The 25,528-nt window shown below is 35.7% G+C and overlaps 3 protein-coding genes across 4 annotated transcripts; 1 reads left to right on the top strand and 2 right to left on the bottom strand.

Moving 5' to 3' along the window:
- Window positions 1-772: 772 nt before the first annotated feature.
- On the bottom strand, window positions 773-9,560 carry LOC109087393 (CTD nuclear envelope phosphatase 1A-like). 2 transcript variants are annotated; one of them, XM_042761124.1, is made up of 7 exons: window positions 8,969-9,560; window positions 5,999-6,065; window positions 5,732-5,850; window positions 4,347-4,535; window positions 4,189-4,207; window positions 2,005-2,089; window positions 773-1,918 (listed from the first exon to the last, which is right to left on the bottom strand). In XM_042761124.1, exons 1-7 carry the CDS (start codon window positions 9,080-9,082, stop codon window positions 1,858-1,860), a joined length of 654 nt encoding a protein of 217 aa, XP_042617058.1. In that variant the 5' UTR covers window positions 9,083-9,560; the 3' UTR covers window positions 773-1,857. The 2 variants fall into 2 exon arrangements, with proteins under 2 accessions (XP_042617058.1, XP_018957146.1); XM_019101601.2 differs by having other exon boundaries at window positions 4,096-4,207; window positions 8,969-9,552.
- Window positions 9,561-11,215: 1,655 nt separating this feature from the next.
- On the bottom strand, window positions 11,216-15,481 carry elp5 (elongator acetyltransferase complex subunit 5). The gene is made up of 8 exons (XM_019101606.2): window positions 15,221-15,481; window positions 15,087-15,147; window positions 14,913-14,993; window positions 13,544-13,755; window positions 13,246-13,421; window positions 13,080-13,175; window positions 12,900-13,000; window positions 11,216-11,400 (listed from the first exon to the last, which is right to left on the bottom strand). The coding sequence occupies exons 1-8, from the start codon at window positions 15,267-15,269 to the stop codon at window positions 11,292-11,294; spliced, it is 885 nt and encodes a 294-aa protein (XP_018957151.2). The 5' UTR covers window positions 15,270-15,481; the 3' UTR covers window positions 11,216-11,291.
- A 1,723-nt stretch (window positions 15,482-17,204) lies between these two features.
- On the top strand, window positions 17,205-23,722 carry LOC109087395 (ataxin-1-like). Its single transcript, XM_019101602.2, has 3 exons — window positions 17,205-17,397; window positions 20,457-21,571; window positions 22,355-23,722. The coding sequence occupies exons 2-3, from the start codon at window positions 20,582-20,584 to the stop codon at window positions 23,663-23,665; spliced, it is 2,301 nt and encodes a 766-aa protein (XP_018957147.2). The 5' UTR covers window positions 17,205-17,397; window positions 20,457-20,581; the 3' UTR covers window positions 23,666-23,722.
- The last annotated feature ends 1,806 nt before the right edge of the window (window positions 23,723-25,528 follow it).

The raw sequence follows: 25,528 nt of genomic DNA, 5'->3' as shown, positions 1-25,528 counted from the left end.
GCAAATAAATAAATGTTAACTAAAATAAAATATAAAAATATATTTCAACTAACCTACAATCAAAACAAAACCTTCTCATTTTCATTAACTAAAATAACAAAAAAAAAAACAAAAAATAAAAAAAAAAAAAAAAAAAATATAACTAAAAATAAATAAATAAATAAAATATATATACATAACTAATTAAATTAAGTAATAAAAATAAAACATAAAATAAAATAAATATTATAAAACTAATTTCATTCATACTAAAATAACTCTGGAGAAAATGTTACAATTAAAGCTACATACACTCTTTGTTGTATACTTTGTTCTAATAAAACATTACTAATCGCTCATAATGTGAGGAGATATATATATATATATATAGTTGTTGTCCAGTATATGTAAACTCATGTAAAACAAGATGAACAAAACAAACAATAAGTTAAAAAAATTATATTATATATTTCTTACCCCACCAATAATTGGTTATTTTTGTGTTGTTTTGAGCTCAATTCAAACTAAACTTAACTTAATCAAGCGTAAGCTTAAAACAAATGTGTGTGTATATATAAAAAAATGACATTATATATATATATATATATGATATATATATATATTATATATATATATATATATATGGTTTAGTTTATGTAAAAAGCTATTTTTTGTGCATCTGCAGGGTAGAAGATATATGTTGCTTAGAGAAGATTTTGCGTTAGAAATGGTTTTCTGCAGCTGTTCCCTTAAGCTATTAATGAGAGCGTAAGTGAAAACTGAATCCATAGTATAGGATAGTGACACGTTTTTATTAGTAACGTGCACAGGTCTACGGACTTGTGTCCCAGGAAGCTGCCTTGAGACTTAACAAGTGTTAGATTGAAGAGAATAGCACTGACATTATCTGAAGGGTGCACAGAGAAACCAACATGGCCTCGAGTAAAAAACAAAAGGTGTCTGTTGCTCAGTCAGCTCTTCAGTACAATGAAGTTTTATAAATTCAAGTCTTGCCATTATTACATTTTCAGGAAAGAAAAAAAAAAAAAAAAAAAAACACATTTGTAAAAAGGCGTCCAGGTGGTAGGATTTCATAACCGACCACATACATTCTGTAGAGAAGAATAAGAGCAGAAAGGCTTAAAATCTGTCCTTCAGCTTCTTCAAAGCATCCTCCCTGATAATCATGACAAATTCATTCACTGCCAAGAATAAAATAAGATGAGAACTGACCAGAAGAATAAAACTTAGGAATCTGCGGCAGAATTTATCTCCATGATCTGAATTTGGACAGGCTTACCATACAGAAGTCATTAAAACCCCATGTCTTCAAAGACAGTACCTTAATAATAGCATATACAACTATACCACGATAACCCTGAAGTCTCCCAGTCCGTCATAATCCGTGTCATCGACAGTTTTCCAGTGAACTCTATTCGATGTGCAGAGTGCCGCTGGCCAGTTCTGAGCAGATCTCTATTCGCACCACCTTTAAAGTGAGGTATGACGTCCCAAGCTGGGATTGAAGACGCAAGTCATGAAAAGGTCTGTTTTTCTTGCCTCAAATATCTTCAGATATTTAAAAAGAAAAACAGCAGATGTCCTCATACACACATACCACACACACACACACACACACACACACACACACACACTCAGCATCGGTAGAGCTGTAAGGCAGAGACTCCATTCTGAAGAAGGGAAAAAAACATCCTAAAGTTTGCCTTTTCCATCCCCTTTGAGTTCGGGACAGACTCTCCTCCCGATGGCTGTTTCCGGGACGGGAGGCGATGAGTCGAGGGAGAACGGACAGGCAGATGCCGCTCAGGGAAGCAGTTAAAAAAAAGAAAAGAAAAAGAAAAGCGGCCTTGAAGATGATCACCAGAGTCGATGCTGGTGGAGATTTCTGCTCAGGACGGACCGTACGTCTGCCGTGAATCTGAGAAGGGAACACACAGGGAAGTGGAGTTCAAGTGAAGACCACAAAAATCATTTCTGCACGTTTTGAATGCTGTAGATCTTTACCGTAGTGCATCCAGCATGGGCAGCAGGTTAAGAAGTGCTGTGTCACTGGGGTCACTAAACCATGACTTTATAGGTATTGCATTATCTAGTAGCAAAAAAAAAAAAACACAGTGTTACAGATAATCACGTATTTATGGAAGCCAGTTTCTGCCACTGAATAAAAAATAAAAACAAAAAAGGTGATTGCAAATTTTTATCTCACAATTCAGACTTTTTTTTCCACACAATTATGACTTTTTTCCCTTAGAACTGCATAATATAAACTCGCAATTCAGACTTTTTAATAATAAAAATAATAAAAGTCTCAAATAAAAATAAAATGACAGTAACGAAATAGTTCTCAAAATATAATAAGGTTTCTGCATTACTTTTTCTAGACCTTTTTAAAAGCAATTAAAGAAAATGTAAGGAATAAATCGAGAACAAAATAAGTCAATACATTCTCTAGCTTCTTGAAAATACCTTTTAATTTCCATTGTGAGATATAAACTCAAACTTCTGACTTTTTTTCTCCCAATTGAAAGTTTTTCTGAATTCCGATTTTTTTTTTTCTGTTAGATCATATCTTGCAATTCTGACTTTTTTTTTTAATTCTCAGAATTTTGAGAAATAATATCACTATTTTCAAAGTTCTAAAGAGTTAGAAAATCCAATTCTAAGGAAAAGAATATTTTACAAATACAAATCTTACAAATATTTTCTTACTTTCATTCTAACTTTATAACTCAGTTGCATCTTTATATCATTCAATTCTGATAATCTTTTATATATTTTTTATTCAGTGGCAGAAACAGACTTCCATACATATTCAAAACAAACACAATCTAGGGGAGAAGGAACTTTTCTCAGTTATAAATCTAAATCCATACATTTGCGACTAATAATGACAAAAAAAATCCAAGACAGATCAAATGATCATGAAACACAAAAATTGATCAGTTCTTCTAAACTGCTCCTGTAACATATGAAGTGGTATTGACTGACCGTGGTTTTTCTCTATGGCCATTTACTTAAAGGGTCATGAAATACTAAACTGCATTTTCTTGTATTGCACACTGTAAAAGACAACAGCTACGTTTACATTTATTGATGTAAATACAAACACCTCAATCACACTGTTGACTGAATTAAAATGGTGTAGACCTGGAATAAATCAACAAAGATATACTATTATCTCAGTCAGATTAAAAAGAATACCGCAGTAACGTGATCCGCATGTTTACACAGGGTTTACGTCATATGAACATGTGTCTGTTTACTTATGCTTCATGTCTTAGTAAATATTCAGTCTCATCCGCTGGAAAGGTCACAAATATTTGCTCTTTTCACGTACACGTCAGCCTTTTTTTAAGACATGTCAAGGCATTGTTCTGGTGACATTATCACTGTGTCTTTCTCCAGTTCTGAATGCGGCGACTGGGCGCTACACAAGCGCTGTGATTTTGTTTTGAATATGAAAACAAATGTGAATCAGATTGCAAGGCTTCATATAAACCAAACTTTCAGAATCTGAAATCGGATTCGATGAAAATGAGTGCATGTGTAAACATACCTAGTGTTAGCAGTCGTTAATTTGAATTGTAGGTGAAAACTGGTTGATTTTTAGCTTTTTATTTTTCCTATTTAAATCAATGTGATAGTTGAGTTAGGCAAAAGTAATCTAGAAGTAGTCTGAATTGATCTCCATGATCAGTTTCATGCCCCTTTAAGTAGATTTGCAACCTAAAGTTCAGATGTTCTTAACATTAGATTCATTATTTTCATGCATGATCAATCCTTTTAAAGCCAGCATTACAATTTACTTCCATAAAGTGATGCACTTCAGAGTAAAATTAATAGTCCAAAAACTATTTGGATTCTGTAAAGTTGTCTTTATATGATATAATATATTAAATCTGATGTTTGCTTATGGTTCACATTGTGGTGGCGCTGAACATGATAAACACGTTGAGGGTGAAATGGGCTAAAGTGCACAAGCACAGACATCATGTAGAGAGACCAGCTGGAAAACCGCTCACACACATCTTAATCTACACACACACACACACACACACACACACAGCGTGCTGCTGAAATCAGGTCTAGTGTTACCTGGATGACTGCGATATGCTCCCGGCGAGTTGTCTAGAATGACTACACTTGATAAGTCTTCATGTACGACGGACAGGTCTTTAATATAACTACCTGAATCCAGCGTACAGTGCTGCACACGATAAAGACAACACAAAAAGAAGAGAAAATATTATAGACGTACTGTATATGCTTTCACATTTTTGGCCTTTTCCATATTACTCATAGCAAATGTTTATGCAAACTGAAACATCAAGAGTTGTAGCGGTTACCTGTCTGTAGTATCTTCTTTTCAGGAATCCCTTGTTGTTATCCAGTTTATCAGCTACTGCGGATCCGTAGATCTCCATACTAGCAGTGAACACTACTAACTCGTACCACTGACTGACCACCTCCAGGAAGAAGTCCACATGCGGCCTTTTATGCACAAAGAATCTGACCGGGTGTTTGTCTATTACCACCTGAAGAAACAACAACAGCTTACATGAGAAAAATGAAACGAGACATCTGGAGTGACCTACGGATGAAAAGTCACATATGTTTAATGGATATTATTAACAATAATAATAATAATAATAATAATAATGCATTATTATTGTAACAAATACTGTAATAAATGTATTGCTCACTGATAGTTCATGTTAACTTATGGGACCTTATTGTAAAATATTACCATTATCATTAATTAATATTATTATATTTTAATATTAATATTGTAATTTATTTTAAAAATATAATATTAAAATATAATAACATTAGTAATACTTGATGATTACATTAATGTTGATAACTATTGTATTGTAATAATAATACAAATAATACTATTAATTTTATTATTGATCTATTATTATATTTTAATATTATTATTGTAACTTATATTAAAATTATAATATTAAAATACTATAATAACATTAGTAATACTTTATTACATTAATGTTGACAATTATTATATTGTAATAATATAAGAAAAATTAAATTTACTTTTATTATTGATTTTATTATATTTTAATATTAATATTATTATAGTATTTTAAAATTATATTTTTTTTTTATAAAAAAATGAATTTTAAATTATAATAACATTAGTAATGCTTGATAATTTCATTAATGTTGATAATTATTAGATTGTAATAATATAACAAAAATTATAATATTACTTTTATTATTGATCTATTATTATATTTGAATATTGTTATAGTATTTTTGGGTTTTATATATATATATATATATATATATATATATATATATATATATATATAGATATATATATATATATATATATATATATATATATACACACACACACATCAATATTTTTTTTTTTTTTTTTTTTATTACAATTTACTAATAGATTGTTTTTTTTTAATATAATAATACCACCCTACTAACGACAACTGGCTTGATGACTGGTATTATTATTTTTTTTTTTTTTATGCATTTATTTTGTGAGAGCAACATAGAACAGCAGCTAGCTGATGAAATATTTTAGATCCAAGCATAAAGAAAAACAGAAATTTCCAAGAATGAATTACCCTGGCCTACAATCATAATAACGGACACTTCCTGGTTTTCAATGAGCGTGGTAACCTTTGTTCATAGATGTGCATTTTTAATACTGCAAATTTTAAAAGCTTATTCAAAAAATATTTGGTCTTACTTTGAGGATGAAGTCTGGCGGTGTTCCTGGCCGCACTGTCGGTCTGAGAACGCCATCGTGATGCGAGTGGATCAACGTCTCGTCCAGATCTAAAACTAAGATCTTTCGCTTCACGGTGTCTGAGCAGAAATACACACACAAACTCACGTCACTCAGGGAAGATCAGCACATGAAAACACTGCACGCAACGACAACTCGCACTCAGATCAGGCTTTCTGCTGTCATACCAGTAACTTTCATCTCCGTGAGAAGAAAAGAAATACTCACTGAGTCTGTTTCTGGAAAGGGGTGACAATGGTAAGATGTCATAGCGCACGGTTTGATACTGGATTATCTAGAAACAGGAAACAGCCACCTCAGTACGCCACAGTGTGTCAAACATGTATTATACAGCAGAAGACAATGAACACACCTTTTACAGTTTATTCAGCATGCTAGATTGGGTTTAATGACACATTTTTACATTTAAGAAATTCATAACTTTTAAGAACCTGCATAGTCTCTTAGGAAAAGTAAATAAAGGACATCTGAACAAAGCACACTAAACAAAGCTTGTCTATATCTGCAGCAGGCAGGACTCTGGATGATACAGAATTTAGATAACAAAATAAAAAATAATAAAAACATACAGTAAATAAAAATAGTCCATAATTGACTAGTCGAGGAATCAAATTATTTTTCTTATTAAAAAAAAAAAGACAGACAGACATAAAGCTAGATAAACAGATATTTAAATATATTTGCTAATTTATATTATAAATATATATTTGTAATACATAATATTTTAGAAAAATACGGCTGGACTGCTCTCTAGATATCAGGAATCATGAGAAGCATTAGCAAATCAATCAAAAACACAAAAAATAACAACAAAAAAAAAATAATAATAATAACAAATATGTATATGTATGAAAATTTAATTTTTGCTATTAAACATTAATATTATTCACAAATATGTTTTAGTTAATATTTAATTTGCATCAATTATAAATATGTTTTTAATAAGTCATATTTTAATTAAATATGACTAATAAACTGATATTTTGGCATTAGGGTGCTTCTGCTCTCCAGGATTGGCATCAACCAAAAAACAAACAAATTATCATAATAATAAAATTAATAAACATAAATACTATCTTAAAATACTAATGTGTGTATATAATTATACTGGTTAAAAATGTCCATGGCTAATGTGTGATTTATAAGTGTTCTAGCCCCAGAAAGTGTTCACTGCAGGTTTTCAGTGACTGTGGGAACCCTGAGTTCATCAAAACGAATATAAGAGGCGTCCTGGAGTCACCCGTTTCACAACCGCTCAACCAGCAGATTATTACTCAAGGAAACAAGCTTCTGGAATGATTTATTTGTTTGTGGTTAACACCATTCCAGCTTCTGCGGCTGCCGGCTTGGCGAGAAAATGTATGGCTAAATGATATCAGATTTTTACCATTGATTTTCGCTAAGAACTCTAAAATTGCATTTGGCTTAAATCTTTTCAAAAGAATTAACTGGGAAGAAAAAAAGTTTTCAAACCAGCACAATCTAATAAAACATGGGTTTTGGCTGCGAGAACATGTTGGAGGATCTTCTCCTGATATAAAACCGATTCATCCACAGCGGGTATAAACAACACCTTCTGCAATCAACCTGAGCTCGACTCGGATCACACTTCCTTTAAGAGCTGCGAGGCTCACTGCTCACCACAATGAGGATACTCTTCCTCTCTTTCTCCAAATCCCTCACTTCTGAGCTATCTTTAGCTCTCCCAGCTGTCCAGAAGTGTCAGAGGAACTTGGGAGAGCACAGCTGAGTGAACCTGCCAGGGTGACTTTGAAAAGGGGGCAGTTTACTCCCAACTTGATTTAGGCCTCAGTAAGGTCTCATTCATAATGTTGTGACTGTAAAGCATGTCTAGTGAAGTGTCCACTACTCCGGCACCCATACCAGAGTCCCAGACGAGTAATGCCTCTAGCTGCGTCTGGTTTGCCAAAGCCTGCTGTGCACAGCGGGATTACAGCCTGGTGTTTACACACTCTGAGCTAAAGCATGTGAGTCGGTTAGCAGCTAATTCTGAAAAACAATGACCTATTTGATATTGTAATTATATTATTTAGTCATAAATTATACATTTATAATATTTTATTTTTAAAAATATATTTCTTTTAAACTTATCTCACCCTGATCATTACTGCTTTAGGCTTACAGTAAAATGTCAAATAATATAGTACAATATAATACATCTTTTAGTTTGAGACTTATTTTATTTCATTTAGCTGCAAAGAAGTCAACATTTCTAATTATCGTTTTATTTTCATCTAATATTTCTAATTTATTTTAAATTTATTTAATATTTTTTTATAAAAATGTATAAACGATTTTGCTCCACAGTAAAATTATGCATTATTTTTTATATGTAAATTTGATGCCGTCATATTTTACACTAATGGTACTAACTGCCCACATTAAAGTGTCACGTGAACTAATGTTAGGAGTTGACAAACCTGCCGTCATTAGCTTTTAATTCAACTTGATTGATTTCAGTCAGCTGCCAAGTCAACATTATTAGTTTATTTCATCTAATATTTCTTATTTAAAATGTATTTCAATTAACGAAAATCATTAATTATTTTTTTTAATTAAAAAAAAATATTTTAATAGTTTTATTTTAGGAAATTATATACTGGTCATAAATAAACTTATATAATATAGTAAAAATAAGTAATTTTGGTGCCAAGTCTTATCTTATGCTGATTTTGCTCCACAGTAAAATTGTCATATACACACACACACACACATATATACACACACATATACATACATACACATAAAAAAAAAAAAAACACACATAAAAAACATAAAAACAAATACACATCTTACACTAAAGTAAAACAGTAAAGTGTCACATTAACTAATGTTAAGAGTAGACAAACCTGCTGTCATTAGTCGGTGTGTTTAATCAAGTGTAACACATTAATAACCAGTAAGTCCCTGTTCTTCTCTAGCTGTGCCGTTGACAACTAAACAAACTGGTATGAATGATGGAGACTCAAAGGTTGAAGGATGTGTTTCTCTGATGAACCAGAGGACAAAATAAACACTCGCTGTGTCCAGAAAGAGGACTCAGAATAAACAAACCCAGCCCAGAGAGGTGTCTGCTGCCCCTCTTAGACCCCTGCGCGAAAGTTCAGCGTCGTGTCACGCAGGAAAAGTTGTGTGTCTGTGTTTTCGGACACTCACCGTTCGTATGTGCTTCCTGAGGATGTACAAGAAGAAGCTCCATATTCTGGAGGTCACGCCGAGGAAAGCGCGCACACCGAGCAGACACTGGCGGGTCTTCAGCATGTCAACCATAACCCCAGAGAGTCCGAGAGGAGCAGCACAACACACCTGTGCAGATCAGAGCCCGCCGAGCCCTCAGCACTTCACACCGGAGCGTCCCGACGCGCGTCAACTCTAATCAACGCACGGAGGGCGCTAAAGTGCGTGTATAAAATATCACTTGATGAATGTCTTGATCTTTAGAGAGGTACTTTCTTCAGACGCTCGTTGGCTAAAGCGGTCAAACCGACTGGAGCGTCGAGAAAACGTCTCCGTGCTGCCGAGAGAAGCGCCACCGTCCATCCGCCGCGGCTTTAAAAGCACCGCGCGCCGCTTTCGGAGAGCCTTCGGTGAAAGCGAAAAGAAAACGCGCACGGTTTCTCACCTCTGACAACAGTTTAAAGCCAATACGGTGGAGCAGCACGGGCCGCCATCACTTCCTTGACGTCACTTCCGCGAAACGACAGAAAGTTTGCGCTCACGTGGCCGCGGAGGTTTCAAACGGCCACTCGCGTTCCGTCAGAATTCAAATCATTCGAATCATAACAGTCGGGCAGTTCAACGGTCCTTGAAAATCGTAATCCGTTACTGATTCCAGATTACATCGTAACCGTTACATCGAACATTTAATATACTCAGAGTACTTTTAGAATACTTTTGACTCGTTTATCTTATTGATTTAAATTGGATAATCGCGTAGTCTACTATATTGATATAAAATGCAAAGGAAAAGGAACTATATTAAATTTATTGTTAGTAACATAATTAAGTGCATTAAATAATTACATTAAATCAAGGTTTCCCAAACTGGATGCAAACTTTCGTGATGCAAACTTCGTGAAGGAACTGCAGGGGTTTCACAAGTTTAATGAAAAGCTAATAAAAAAAATTGTAAAATTAAAATAAATTATTTTAAAATAAAACACTAAAAAACGTCATGTGTGGCCATTAACCAATGTCAGAAAACCGTGATTATGCAAATGTTACTTATTTATTAACTTATTACCTACCTTAAAATCTCAGGGGGGACTTCAAATAAATATATTAGGTGAAAGATGAAAAAAGGTGAAAAAAAAAGTTGGGAAATGCCTACATTAAGTAAATAAGAATAACGTGAAATTGTGCATTCTAATGTGTTTGAAAGAAAAAGTATAGTATAGTATAGTGATGCATCGTTAAATAACCTACCGAGTGATAATTCAAATACAAAATAATGTGTTCATCAGTAGTTGCTGCAATGTTGAAATGCTGAGAAAACACTTGTCCACAAAACTGGAAGACTTTCTGAGTGTATATTTTAGAAAGGAACATTTAAAAGATTAGGGGAGAATCAATAAGTTATGAATAATTTATCGCTGTCGTGTGAATAATGTGTAATCATGTAATCAATAAAAAGTAACTGTAGTCTACTACGAGCATTGTAAAATGCAAGTTAATCTAATTTCAAGTAGGCTACTTAATTTTTAAAATCTGATTATGTAATCCAGATTACATGCAATCAGTTGATGGGATTTTGATTCATCTCGACGACTCAAATCTTCTGAATTCGTTCACCGAAAAGATTCGTTCAGTAGCCCTTTCTGCATGTTACACTGTTTCAGTTATTCACTCGTTGTTCCAAAGAAGCATATCTTACAGCACCAAATATATTTTGAAGATGTTGGCAAACAGTTCATGGTACCCATTGACTTCCATAGTATTTTTTCCCTTATACTGTGTAAGTCAATGGCTACCGTCGGTTGCCAACACTCTTCAAAATACTTTATTTTGTGCTCAATAGAAGAAAGAAACTCATAGAGGTTTGGAACAACTTGAGAGTAATGTGTGAACTATCCCTTTAAGTCAGTGAATTTGGATTTGTATGTATATTTCACTTTCAGTATAAATTTTATTGATCATTTATTGTAATATATTTAGTTTGGAGCATCTCACGTGGGATAAGGTTTGTGGAGCTAACAAAATTGGCTTGGTAGTGAGTCAATAATAATCATAATCATGCATTTATGCTTAAAATATTTTCAAATGAGTGCTTTTTTTATACACCAATTTTCCTACCAATACAAAAACTGCACAACATTACTAAGAACATTGGTTCATTGATTCTTATCCGTCATAACATTCTCAAACCTGGCCTTGTAATAGTTCATAGATGACAGACAGCCATAATGAATCATAAATAAATATATTTATGGAGATGGTTATGACATTCGCAGATTGAGGTCATGATGTGGGCTGACTTCAGTCACACATCGAGATCATCATCTGGATCCTCCTCGTCAAAGTCGTCGTTGGCGTCAGGCTCGTACACGATCCTCCCGGAGCCAGGAGTCGGCCGCAGAAGAGCGGACTTTCTGCAGGGAAGAAGAAAAAAACAGACTGCAGCATGAAAGACTCGATTTCTCTGACGTGAAAATCAAAAAAAAAAAAAAAAAAAAGTATTTATTTTTAAAATAACTTCTGATCTTTTCTATAAAATAAGCATTGCAATAGCATGTTGCTATTGTTGACTAAAACTAAACATATTAAAATGCATTACCTGAAATTAAATCTAAATGTTACATAAAATGAAATCAAATGCTGGAAAAAAAAGATATTGAAAAAAAAAAAAATAATTGAGCTAAAATTCTTAAAACTTAAATAAATTTAAAGCTAGATAGAAATATATATAAGACTAAAAAATATAACTAAAAAAAAGATAAAAGCATAGAAAATTACAAAAGCTTGAACTAAAATTAAAATGAAAACTGAAAAAAAAAAAACGTGAAAGTTAAAGTGATATAAATGTGATAGAAAAGCAAAATATGAATAAAAACTATAAGAGTAAATTAATAATACTAAACACTGTTTATAACACCTGGGGTCTAAAATTGAAATAAAATTAAAGCTAAACAGAAATATAAAACACTAAAGCTAATAAAAAAAGGGCAAAAGCACATAAAATTTTAATTAAACTGAAAACTGAAAATAAAAAAAAGTTTAAAAGCAAATTCGAGTTATTAATAGAAACTATAATAATATCTCAATAATACTAAAACAACATTGTTTACAACAACTGAGGTTTAAAATAAAATAAAGGGTAAAGTGAAATAAAAAAAAAACTAAAATTAATTTAAAAAATAAAAGCATAACATTACTAAAATTTCAACAGAAATTTAAAATGAAAACTGAAAATAAAAAGTGATATAAATATAATAGAGAAGCAAAATATGAATAAAAACTGTAAGAGTAAATAAATAATCCTAAACACTGTTTATAACAGCTGGGGTCTAAAATTGAAATAAAATTAAAGCTAAACAGAAATATAAAACACTAAAGCTAATAAAAAAATGGCAGAAGCACATACAATTTTAACTAAAATGAAAACTGAAAATAACAAAAAAAAAAAAAAAGTTTACAAGCAAATTCGAGTTATTAATAGAAACTATAATATCATCTCAATAATACTAAAACATTACTGTTTACAACAATTGAGGTTTAGAACAAAATAAAAGGTAAAGTGAAATATAAAAAAAACTAATAAAAGAAAAAAAAGCACATAACATTACTAAAATTTCAACGGAAATTGAAAATGAAAACTGAAAATAAAATAAGAGAAGCAAAAGTGATAGAAAAGCAAAATATAAATAAAAACTATAAGAGTAAATAAATACTACTAAAACAACACTGTTTACAACAGTTGGGGTCTAAAATAAAAACTAAACAAATATATAAAAAAAAACTTAAATTAATAATAAAAAAAAGACAAAGCACATAAAATTACAAAAAAAAAGAATTCTAAATATTAATAAAAATATAATGGTATATAAATAATACTAAAACATCACTGTTTACGAGAATTGCGGTGTCTTACTTTTGTTGGCTAAATACAAACGGCAGTGCCACTTTCTCCTTGGCTTTCCTCTCGTCCTCAGACAGACGCAGATTGAACGTCAGGTTTGATGTGGGATCAGCCTGATCAGATCACAATAAGAGACGAACAGTCACAACACAAAACCTCCAGCTGAAGCTGCTCTGAGGCGGCTCTGCTCACCTCAGACACGTCTCGCTCTCTCTGCACATGTCCAGGCTGACGTGGTTTGGCCTGCACTGAAAGAGCCGCGTCCTCGGACACACTGAAATACTCTTCCTATAAAATGATTTCACAGATAATCGGTTTATAATCTCATGTTTGTTCAGACTGAAACCTCATGTCTTACCTCTTGCATGACTTTGCCTGACTTTGTGCGTCTCGTGGTCTTTGCCACAGAAAGGCGTTCATTGTCTGCAGGTGCCACAGAGATAACAGTATCGGCCAAGTGGCACACAATACCCACAATGCCTTGCTGATGCAAGTCTGAATGCAGGAGACCGATGATAGTTTTAATAACTCCTCCTAGTAGTCAGTGGAAAAAACAAACAAGAGCTTTAGTTTTCCGAGATCTTACGATCAAGCCAGTGTTTATAGATGCAACGCATTTTGTGAAAGTGTTTCTGGGGAAAAGCAAAATGCTTCACCTTTCCTGAGCTCTTGAAGTGTCTGACAGAAGACGACGGGGTCATGATGTCTCAAAACCATCGAGAGAGAGTCAACAACGAGCACTGATGCTTGGGCATGCTGCGTGTCTTTGATGAGCTGAGTTATGTGTTGAGAAGTGAAGCGCTCGACCGTGAAAGACGACCTGCACGTCCAGCCGAGAGGATCGGGGAAGCCCTTATGAAAATGAAGCCTTTAAACAGATCAGACAAAAGCATTTCAGTTGCAAAACACTTGCATCAAAGACAGCTGTTCTCAAGAATAGGCTGCGGGAAAAAAAAAATGGTAAATGCAAATAATAATAATTAAGTAACAAACCATATATTGTACACAGTTGGGTGCATACATAGTTAAGGCAGCAAAACTTAAATAAATGTGCATATTTTGGCCTATATTATTCAGTCACTTGACTAATATTAATAAGCTACGGCTAAAATATAATACTTTTTCTGTTTAAGCCAAAGAAAAGCAAGATACTAAGGCTGGTATTAATCAAATATTAATCATTTATAATAACAAAATTGGCAAAAATCATGTGAACAAACAACAGGGAAAATAAAGGTCATTGCAAATAATAAAAAGTAACTAACAATACTGTACACAGTTAGGGTTATTAATTAATAAAATAATACTTTTGCTGGTGTTTGTGCACTAAAATGCATAGATGTATGTTAAGTAAAAAAGCAGGAAAAAAGGTAAATGCAAATAATAAAATGTGAAACAAATTAATAAACTTAATATTTTGGCAGGTATTCTTCTGTCACGTGATCCTATGGCTAATATTAATGCAACATAATACCGCTGCTGCTGATTGTACACTTACCAATCGTAAATGCAAATAATAAAAATGAATAACAATATCGTACTTAGTCTTGGTAGCAATTTAGCAAAACAAACAGATTTATCAACATTTGTATTATATCAAATGCTGTGCGTATTTGGTCACAAAATAATCTGTCACTTGATACAACTGCTAATATTAATAAAATAAAATACTTTTGCTGTTGTTTATGCACTTACAAAGGTTATGTTATTAAACACTAATGAAAAATAAGGGTAAATGCAAATAATAACAAGTAACTAGTAATATTTTGCTTGTTGTGCATACTGTCAAACATTCTTCAGTCACGTGATATTACAGCTAATTTGAATAAAATATAATACTTCTGCTCTTATCAAAATTAATGTTATTACTTTGCATTAAAAAAAGTACTCTTCTGCATGGTGAACTGTTTTGGTGTGGTGTTATATCACCTGATGTCCAATGCAAAACTAGTGCATTATAACATTTAATGATTTTGAATTATGAAGTGCATCCTCTGATGTTGTGAGCATTCATAATGAACTCACCTCTGCACGCTGCTGCTGTCCAAACCAGCACACACTTGTGTTTCAGGACTCTCAAACCCCAGCACATGGACGTCCTCGCCCCTTTCAGAGATTAAGACACACATTAAACATCACACGAAGTCTAACCACAGCACGGAAGTCATGTAAAACGCAACAGACGCAGACGGTTCTTGCCTCTTCAGCGCTGCATGAATGAAACACCTGAGGAGTCCTCGCGCGGAGCACTGCACGCTATCTGAAACACATCACGAGCACACTCAGCGCTGTGGGAAGGGAAGGGACAGGTGACACTCACGAGATGATGTTACCTTCCAGGAGTATGAATCCTCCTCCAGCCTGCATCACATCCAGCAGCATGACTCAGACCTGCTCACTCTAAGAAGCACCTTCACAACGAGAATGACGAGACTTATTATGACATCCTCGGACTACTGATGAAATATGACAGATCCAAAATGCCTTGTTTTATATAAGAGTTATGGTATAATCCACGAGCAACACGCGTTTGATTGGAACCACGGGTCTCTGTCTCTGTCTCTGTCTTCTTCTTCTTCTTCTTCTTCTTCTTTGGCTGCTTGCAAACTTGAGTAATGCATCACCGCCACCTATTGTGCTGTAGTATGAACAGGTTTTATATTGTATTATAATATATTTATATATTATATAAATATAGAACATTTATATATTTTATATATTAAATTATATAATAATATTATATTATATTATATTATATTATATATTTTATAAATATATTATATTTATATATTCAATAATATAATATAATATAATATAATATAATATAATATAATATAATATAATATAATATAATATAATATAAAACCCCTTTCAATACACAGCACAATAGGTGGCGGTGATGCATCAAGTATTATATTATGTTATATTATAATATGTTATATTATGTTATGTTATGTTATGTTATATTATATTATATTATATTATATTATATTATATTATGTTATATTATATTATATTATATTATGTTATGTTATATTATATTACATTATGTTATATTATGTTATGTTATATTATATTATGTTATATTATATTATATCATATTATATTATGTCATATTATATTATATTATATTATATTATATTATATTATATTATACTCAGTGCTGTCAAACGATTAATCGCATCCAAAATAAAAGTTTGTGTTTACATAAAATATGAGTGTGTACAGTGTATATTTATTACGTGTATTTAAATACAAACACATGCATGTATATATTTAAGAAAAATATGTTGTGTTTATATTTTAAATATATTTATATATTATATAAATTATGTGAATATAAATATATACTTTTAAATACATTCAAAATATATACTGCATGTGTGTGTATTTATATTCAATTTAATTCAAGTTTGTTTGTATAGTGCTTTTCACGATACAAATCGTTGCAAAGCAACTTTACAGAAAATTAAGTTTCTACAATATATTTAGTAGTAGCTTATCAGTGGTGACGCTCAGTTATATACATAATAAATATACACAGTACACACGCATATAGTATGTAAACAAAAACTTATATTTTGGATGAGATTAATCGCGATTAATCGCTTGACAGCACTAATTATATTCTATTAAAAATTGGCTACAATTTTTGAGGAAGTTTGATTGTTGTTATCCAACATCAGGGTTTTCTAATCAGAGTCAGGCTTGGAGTTAGAGAAAAAAATGTAAAAACAAATATTTTTTATAAATAAGATTAAACTAAATAAATACATAGATTGTGAATACCAAAGTATAACAATATAATAAATTAATAAATAATAAAAGTTGTTTTTTCACCTTAAACTGGGTGAAAAATATATAGACGCTGTTTTAGTATTTATGGCCTACTTTGGGAGCCTGTGGCATCTAAAAGCCTTGCTTAACAGATCTGATCCCTTAACCATGATTAGTATGATCAGATCTGTTGTGTTTAGCCTCTAAGTCTGAACATCTCGGTGCAGAGTAAGGATATTTTTATCTTAAAGCGAGTAAAGCCCTTTAATTGTCTGTCTCTTCGAGGCCCAGGATATAGTGACAGCTCAACATTGCCCTCTATCGATTTTATACAGAACATGGGAGGGTAAAAACGACAAAAAAACAACAACAACAAAAAAAACTCCTGTTCAGTGAGTTTTGAAAAAAGAAAAATAACTAATATGACTGATTTCAATATTAAATAAATATAAAACATAATGCATTAATAAATTAATTTATATTATATGACATATCGTACATAAAATATATTTAATGAAACCTAGTAAAACACAACCCGTCCCTAAAACGAGATGTTTGTGCTGGAGTGAGCGAGGCGCGGGTCGTGACGTCATCCGCGCGCGCCGCTGGGCTTCAGTCTGCTGGCCTCCGGAATGGGCAGATTTCACCAGCCCGCGATCAACCACTGATTTATAGCGCGAGCTCCACCGAGAGTCTGTGTTTTAGCACGTCGTCTACACGATGCCATGCGGAGGTGAGTGTTTCCGTCGCGGGGCGGCTGGAGAAGCGTCTGTTGGAGTCTGTGTGAGAGTGATTAGCCCGCTAGCGGCGCTCCGCTGGAAACCCCAGCCCCTCGTTTACTCCTGCTTTAGTTTCGCACGCTCTGACTGACAAAATGAGGTTTTACTGACTGAAACAAACGCACTAAACGCTCTTGTGTTTGTGTTTCCCGTGTGAAGTCTGTGGCTGGTGAGCTTTCAGGCTTTGATGTCTGCAGGCTAGCGCTGGGGTCTTGATGAAAACATCTCTGCTGTGTCTCTAGTGCCACGATTCACTTCAGCGCGATGTATTACTCTCTGACTCCTGAAACACAGAAACCTGCTCTACTGTTCTTACAAATGTGTTTCATCGGTGCTCTTTGATGGCTTTCGCTTTTCTGTTTCAGTTTAATAGTGTCAAGGCGAGGGCGAAGTTTCCGTTTCGTAGAAACTTTTCATTTTTGCGTGTTATTCTCTGCCTTCTGCTTGATTTCTGAAACTGGGTATTAAAAAAGGGGGAAAGCATATGTAGAAGCTGGGAATACATTTTTATCCCCCTGGCATGTAGTATCAGAAATATGCTTTTACCACGAAACGATTTTAAGACCTTTTATGGGGGTGTATTTTGTCTAATCAAATCAAAACAAATTCTGTCGCGTGTTGTGCACTGACCTCGTGACTAGATATGCTTAGATTGAAATACCACAATTTTAGATAAGCTTAGCTTAAAATATATACCAAATTTTAGATATTCTTAGATTTTTATATATATATATATATATATATATATATATATATATATAATTTTAAGATAAGCTTATATTTTGTCTAATCATATCAAAACAAATTCTGTCGTGTGTTGTTCACTAAACTCGTAACTAGACGTGCTTAAATTGAAATATACCAAATTTAGACATGCTTAGATTGAAATATGCCAAATTTAGACATGCTTGGATAGAAATATGCCAAATTTAGACATGCTTGGATTGAAATATGCCAAATTTAGATATGCTTGGATAGAAATATGCCAAATTTAAGACATGCTTGGATTGAAATATGCCAAATTTAGACATGCTTGGATTGAAATATGCCAAATTTAGATATGCTTGGATAGAAATATGCCAAATTTAGACATGCTTGGATTGAAATATGCCAAATTTAGACATGCTTGGATTGAAATATGCCAAATTTAGACATGCTTGGATAGAAATATGCCAAATTTAGATATGCTTGGATAGAAATATGCCAAATTTAGATATGCTTGGATTGAAATATGCCAAATTTAGACATGCTTGGATTGGAATATGCCAAATTATAGATTGAAATATACAAAAATTTGTGCTTAGATAGAAATATACCAATTTTAGATGTTTAGATTTAAATATATAAAATTTTTAGATAAGCTTAGATTGAAATATACAAAATTTTAGATATGTTTAGATTGAAATATACCAAATTATAGATATTCTTAGATTGAAATATACCAAAGTTTAGATATGCTTAGGGTGGAATATACCAAAATTTAAATAACGCACAAAAATGACAAACTTGCTGTTTTTAATATATATATACAGGGCATTGTGGCTCTCAATTTTGGTTATTTTGTGATCTGGCAAGCACATGGACCACAGTACATCAGAGCTAGTGTCTTTTTGGACAGAAATGCCTCGCGCTTTTCGTCTGTTTCTGCACTTGCATGAGCATTTTCTTTCTCTTTATTGAATCTATCGTGTATGAATCACAGAAGCATCGTGGGCACAGTACAGTTTGCCTGGAAGTAATGTATTTTGAGTGCCTTATCTTTTAGGTATAACTGTATTTACTGTAATAACTGTTGCTGCGCTTGGTTTTTATCTCAGACACAAGATTAAATAGTATTATTTTATATAATACAATTTAAAATCTTAAAAGGTTAGATTATAGTTGATTTGCTCGGGGCATAAAATTAGTGATAAAGTAAAATATGGTGTAAATCTAAAATTTTGTATGATTATCTGAAATTAGAAGTTTACAAAATTCCGATTTAACTGCATTTTTAAAGTTTAATGATGTTTGTCATGTAGTTTATTTATCTTATTTTCTAGTATTGATATGGGCTGGTGTATTTAGGCCAAACTGGAAGGCACATTTGTGGATTTCCTGGGTAGTTTCCAATGGGTGGCTTTTGATTTACGAGAAAAAAAGATCTGTGGTTAACATTACTCAAAGACTTCCACATTTTGCTCAGTAGTATAAATGACACACAGTCATACCTCAGTAAAAAAATGTTTTCTTTGAAAGGACAAGTTTGACCATTTTTAACCAGCTTTGTAATGTTGTGATGTTGGATTTTCAACGTGTCACTCATTAGACTTTCGCTGTTATGTGCAATTTTTGTTAATTTGTGTTTGTGTGCGTTTTAAATATTGCTATTTTACTGTATTTTTTTTCAGGTTTAGTAATTTTAGTGCTTCATGTAAACTTATGTATTTTAGCTGTCAAGGCAGCATTTCTAATTTTCTACGTTTTTTTAAAATTTATTTTAATTTGTAATGTTTCTTTTTAATTTGCAAAATAAATTGCAAAATTGGGTTATAATTGTCCAGATAATCTGAATTGAACCGAACTCTAATAAACGGCGAAATCTGGGTGCATGGAAACATGGAGAAAGATTAGTGTTCATTATTCACAGATACTACCGACATTGCAAAACAAATCTGGTTGAAAATTGTAAGACTTTTATTTTAAAACTATGAAATGCAAACTAAATTACGCTGTATTTACTCAATTCATAGTCCTTTTGCACATTGCTGCAAAATATGCCACCTATTTTAATATTGCCACCAATTAATATTAATGTGGTAAAACAATATTTACTCAAAATTGACCAAAAATGTTTAAATGTATAGAAAAAGTGCAATATAATGTGACAAGGCTGTTTGCAGAGTTTGAAAGTAACCAATCTGACAACCTCAAAACCAGCTGTTTTATTGGCCTTGCCAACATGTTGAGCACTAGCCTATACACCAATGGTTTAAAAATATTTAGTTTATACATGATTTCTTTATGCATTTAGGTAAGGTGATGGAAGAGGCCAGCGGGAGGGTTTCAGAGCTGATTCCAGTGGTGCTATTTCCGCGGTTGCCAGGCTTTGTCCCATCCTCTGTTCAGTAACAGCGCCCGTTCTCATCCCGGATCACCATGAAGCCAGTCCACGAGCGCAACCAGGAGTGCCTCCCTCCCAAGAAGCGGGACCTGCCTGTTAACAACAACAACACCTCTACCAACAACAATAGCAGCAGTAGCGTCAGCGGCGGAGTGGGAGGCAGCGGCAGCATTGGGAGTGCAGGAGGAGAGGACGCCCCGTCTTCACAAAGCTCTGGAGCGAGCGGAGAAGGTAGTGGCGAGTGGGTGCGAGCCCAGCCGAGCGTGCATTATGGGGTGGATGGTGGCGAGGGTCTTGTTGGACTTCCTGTGGATCAGTTTAGCATGCTTTATAAAGTAGCTCTGCCCGCTGGCACCTACTCAACCACCAGTCTGCACCCCGTTCTCAGCCACATTTCTCCTGCCTACACCGTTCCCTCCCTCCAGCACGCGAGCGTTCCCTACCCTCCGCTCGGCTATGCCCCTATGCAGTTTGTTAGCTCTCCGTACCCGACTGCGGTTCCCTACCCCATGCCTCCAGGATTCGTTCCCAGCCCTTTGATGCCACCTCAGTCCACTATTTCCCAGCCACACTCCGTTTCCCACCTGGTTCCGTATCCATCAGTCATTCAGGAAGGAGTTGGCTCTTCGCAGCAGCAGGTCTCGACCCACGCGTACACCAAAATGGGAGTTCCTCTGGTGCTCCCTTCTAATCAAACAGCAACACAAGCGCAGCTTGGGACTATAGGGATGCTGCCTGCTGGGGAGCTCAGCCCAAGAGCCGTGTACTTCCACCCTGCCGTCAGGGGCGTCCAACTGCAAAGAGATCTGCACAGCAGCTCCATGGAGCAGGAGAGGGAGGTGAATGGCGGGGACAGAGAGCACGGAGGCAGGGAGAGCCATCAAGATGCAGTTTATTCGACCAGAAGTGCACAACTGCTGCAGGCATCTGCACCCGAGCCCCAGCAAGACAAGAGCTTTAAAAGCCGCAGGCCGGAGGGCAGAATGTCACCAGGACAGAGGAGCACACCAGACACTGATCTTGAGGTGAGAAGCGGATAGTTTGCTAGAACAATGCCTAAAAAACTATTTGGAAAGGGGAAGTAATTTCAGAGGAAGGGCAAGTTTTTACAATATCACCAGGAAAGTGCTTTAAGTAAATGGGATGATGTTATGATTTCATGTTGATTTAATTTTCCACACACAGGACTATTGTCGCTTAAATGTACAGTAGTGAAAATGTTTACCTTTAGCGTTTTTTTTGTAGTATTATTTATTTTGCATAACAAGCAGTTACAAATTTTTATGGCAAGGCAAGGGAGAATTACAGTTGCCAATAAGTTGCATCCGGGCAAATGTCATACATGCGTCCAATCAGTAAACTTAACTAGGAGTACACCTACTTTCTCAGTAGCTTTACGATGTCAGACTTTTCCATGTAACTTGATGTAATATTACTTTTTTTTTTTTTTTTTTTTTTTATCTGGATCTCCATAGAAGACGTAAATGTCTCCTGCTTCATCACTATTACACTACTACTACTGCTACTAGAGTTTGGCCTTTTTTGAGGCAATTCCTATGAGTCAGCACCAGTTACACCACTTCCTTCCTTTATTAGCTGTTCTTTGGGTGTATTAAGGATTGAGTAACTCAGGCTGCTGCTACTTAGAAACAACAGAGATTGTTTTTTGGTTTATAGCAAAATCTGTTCTGGGGCCAGTCTCCTCTTTAATTAGTCACTTTCCAGTTTGTGGTGCTTTCTAAAAAGCAACTTCCATCCAAACGTACATTCTAAAATAAAATGACACTTTAAATTTGATTCCATTTCAGGTACAGCAGGTGGTCGGACGACTTGCCTCTCCTGTCCATGGCACGAGTCGCAAGGAAGCAGCACATGTCCCTCTGAACCTGTCTCAAAGCTCTCAGAGGAGGGGTCGAGAGATTCAGGGCGAAGTCAGAACACTTTATGCATCAAATCCTGCTGAATCTAGAGCACATCCACAGCAGTTCATTCAACAAGGACATGCTGTTGTCTTGGCCAATGGGCAGCCTGTTCTCGTTCCTCTGGACTACCATCACCACCAACAGCCGCAGCAGCAGCAGCAGCAGCATTTCCAATCCAACGATGTGGCTACCGCTACATATACAAAAGCCATGGATGCAGCAGCGTGTCTCCCAGAGAGGTCAGTGGTGGACCTGCCTCCCCAACAGGGGCAGCAGCCGTCCCAGCATCTTCCAGCTCCTGGTACTTTCCCACAGACTCCTTCGCTAGCACCCTCCGGCCCGTCGCACTTCATGAAGGGCGCCATCATACAGTTGGCAACCGGAGAGCTCAAGCGCGTAGAAGATCTGCAGACTCAGGACTTTGTGCGAAGTGCAGAAGTAAGTGGTGGGCTGAAGATCGACTCAAGCATGGTGGTGGACATCCGTGCTAGTCAACAGCGACCCGGTCTAGTGGCGCTGTATTTCAATGTAGGGGAGCAGCAGAGCAAAGTGACTATAGATGTTCCCCCCGAACACCCCTTTTTCGTTTTCGGACAGGGCTGGTCGTCCTGTAGCCCTGAGCGGACTGCCCAACTGTACGGTCTCACTTGCCACCACCTGCAAGTGGGCGATGTCTGTGTATCCGTGACACTGCAGCAGCAAGCTGCGTCGCAGCAGAAACCGCCGCAGCAAGTGCAGGCCCGGACTCCAACCAAAGTCAACTCCACGTCAGGAGCCCCACCTCAGCCCATGGGCCCCCCTGCGCCCCAACACACTCCTCGGCCACAAAGCCAATTAAAATCTGAGCGCATCCACCGAGAGAGGGACCGGGACAAGGAAGAGCCCATGCAGGTCGGGGGTTTGCGACACACCGACGTACCCCCAAGACCGAACAGGACTTCAGCAGAGCACACTCGGAGCCAGAGCAACTACTATTTGCACACTGAGGGTCATGCTCCACCGGGAGCCGCAGCGGGAGCCTCCTCCGTAGCGGCGTCCCAGAGGCGCTGGTCTGCCCCTGGCTTCCAAAGATACAGCATCAAGAACGAGGAGGGAGGGAGTTTAGCATCAGCTGCCACCTCTGGCTCCTCTCGGCTGTCGTTTATCCCTCAGGAGGTCAAGCTTTCCATCGAGGGTCGCTCGAACGCCGGGAAGTAGCAGACAAAAGAGATTGTCCATGGGAGCGAAGTGTCAGTCGGGCGAACAGATGCGAAAGAGGGGAGCGTGGTCGGAGGGAGAGAGAATGTAGCCTCAGAATGTTTGAGATTTTTGCACATATTGGAAGATTCCCGCTGCCTAAGCCGCCCCCTTCTTCGGTTCTGGTCTCGAGCAGAGGACTTTTGTGTCAGGTCATAGTCAGCGTTCACGATGATCTGCATGGGCAGCTTTATCCGGTAAATCACGTACCAAAGCCTGCGTCGTCTGCGTGTTCCTGTGGGTGAACTATCATGTTTGGCAGTGATCACTTGTGTGAAGAGATCTTGCAGTTCCTCGAGTAGATGTTTATTTCAGAAAGGCCAGGGATAAGAATGGGATACAGCCATAGAGTCTTGACAAGCCTTCACAGTAATAATAAATATATATTTTAAAGAAGGACAAAAGAGGATAGATTGCTCAACAGCCCAAAAGACAGGCTCTTTATCTCTAAATGTTGACTGTTTCCCTTGTTGCGCCGCCAGGCATTTATTGGCTAAGACCTTAAAACTTGGACAGTTTTTAATGCGTCTCTCTCTAGAGGTGTGTTTATCCTCACTTTCCTCCACTCTCCTCCACTCCCTGCCTCTTCTCAGGGTGCTTCTGCTGAGGAATCCTTTCTAGTCTGGAGTTTGAGAACAGTTGCCCAGCGTCGTCACATCAATCAACAGTTTTTCTATAATCAGGAACTATTTCCAGATGAAGTCAAACATGCATCTTAACAGTTGCTTTAACAACTCCTTTAGAGGTTTTTAAGTTTTGATTCAGCAGTGGTTCTGAATCTGCATTCCAGTTGTGATCTCTCCTCCTCGACCCATTGGAGTTGTCATTACCCAGTAACGCCGGCCTAGGAAAACCGCCTCTAAACAGTACCTCATGGTTGGAAGCATCCTTCAGTCTGATTATGAACCTCTTTATTTTTATTTAATCCTACGTTGTTGTGCCCTTTTCCTGGAGACAACATGTGGCGTCAGCCAAAATCAGCCCTGCTTGCGAAGCTGAGACCAAATGCAGAACAGGTTCTAGCTGTTTGCGAATGGCCTGTTCCTGTGGAAATGGATTATTGCTCTGAAGCATGCAGGTTTAAATGAAGTCGTTCCATGGAAGCGTTTAGCACACACAAGTGTAGGGTCACTGCTGTTGGGTGTGGACTGCCCTGCTCAGTTATCAAAATCAAAGCAATAGTTGTCAGAACACATTTTTCTTTTCTTTCTTTTTTTTTTTTTTAATCCCGTGCAAGACAGATTATTCCTTTGTATTTAATTTTTTCTATGTGCAGAGACCTTTTTAACCTTATCCTGCACTTCTCTTGATTTTCTAAGATGATGCAGTTTTACTTTGATAATCCTTATTCTAACAGTTACTACAGGAGTTCATTCAAAGTATGCGACTACCCATAAAACAACACCTCTTTCTTTTAGGTAGTTTTTCTTGCTGACCAGTAGTATCTTCAGAGATTACTTATATGAAATCACACATGGAAATGGGGCTTTTCTAAAACACCCACTGATTAGGAAGTTTAGGATCTGCTTTGTTCTTTATAGAAGGCACTTAGCCCCTTACATTGTGTCCTAACCAGGTATGAAACGATAAGACAAGCCATAAAAGTCATGCTTGAGTTACGGTTTGTTGCTTCTGCAAAAAGCACTAAGCAACAGGATGCTTTGTCTTTCACATTTGTTAGTTTTTATTTTTAAGTTTAGTATTGTGCTCTGTAGCTCCTCCAACTGTTAAAACCTCGTTGGTCCAAATTCAGTCCATAAGTTTTGACATGCTGTGATTGTGTCACAGGCATGTTTGCTTTCAGTTTGGATGGTCAAATTCACT

This window comes from Cyprinus carpio, chromosome A7 (genome assembly GCF_018340385.1).
Source record: "Cyprinus carpio isolate SPL01 chromosome A7, ASM1834038v1, whole genome shotgun sequence".
Lineage (NCBI taxonomy): Eukaryota > Metazoa > Chordata > Actinopteri > Cypriniformes > Cyprinidae > Cyprinus > Cyprinus carpio.
This window is presented reverse-complemented; position numbering and strand designations above follow the sequence as displayed.

Coding starts and splice junctions, on each gene's coding strand:
- LOC109087393 (XM_019101601.2), bottom strand. CDS start 9,082: ATGGTTGACATGCTGAAGACCCGCCAGTGTCTGCTCGGTGTGCGCGCT. Junction 4,208..4,346: donor AAAGAAGATACTACAGACAG/GTAACCGCTACA, acceptor TATCGTGTGCAG/CACTGTACGCTGGATTCAGG. Junction 2,090..4,095: donor AGCATATCGCAGTCATCCAG/GTAACACTAGAC, acceptor TTTTGCTACTAG/ATAATGCAATACCTATAAAG.
- elp5 (XM_019101606.2), bottom strand. CDS start 15,269: ATGCTGCTGGATGTGATGCAGGCTGGAGGAGGATTCATACTCCTGGAA. Junction 13,422..13,543: donor ACTTCAAGAGCTCAGGAAAG/GTGAAGCATTTT, acceptor ACTGACTACTAG/GAGGAGTTATTAAAACTATC. Junction 13,001..13,079: donor GAGAGCGAGACGTGTCTGAG/GTGAGCAGAGCC, acceptor TGATCTGATCAG/GCTGATCCCACATCAAACCT.
- LOC109087395 (XM_019101602.2), top strand. CDS start 20,582: ATGAAGCCAGTCCACGAGCGCAACCAGGAGTGCCTCCCTCCCAAGAAG. Junction 21,572..22,354: donor CACCAGACACTGATCTTGAG/GTGAGAAGCGGA, acceptor ATTCCATTTCAG/GTACAGCAGGTGGTCGGACG.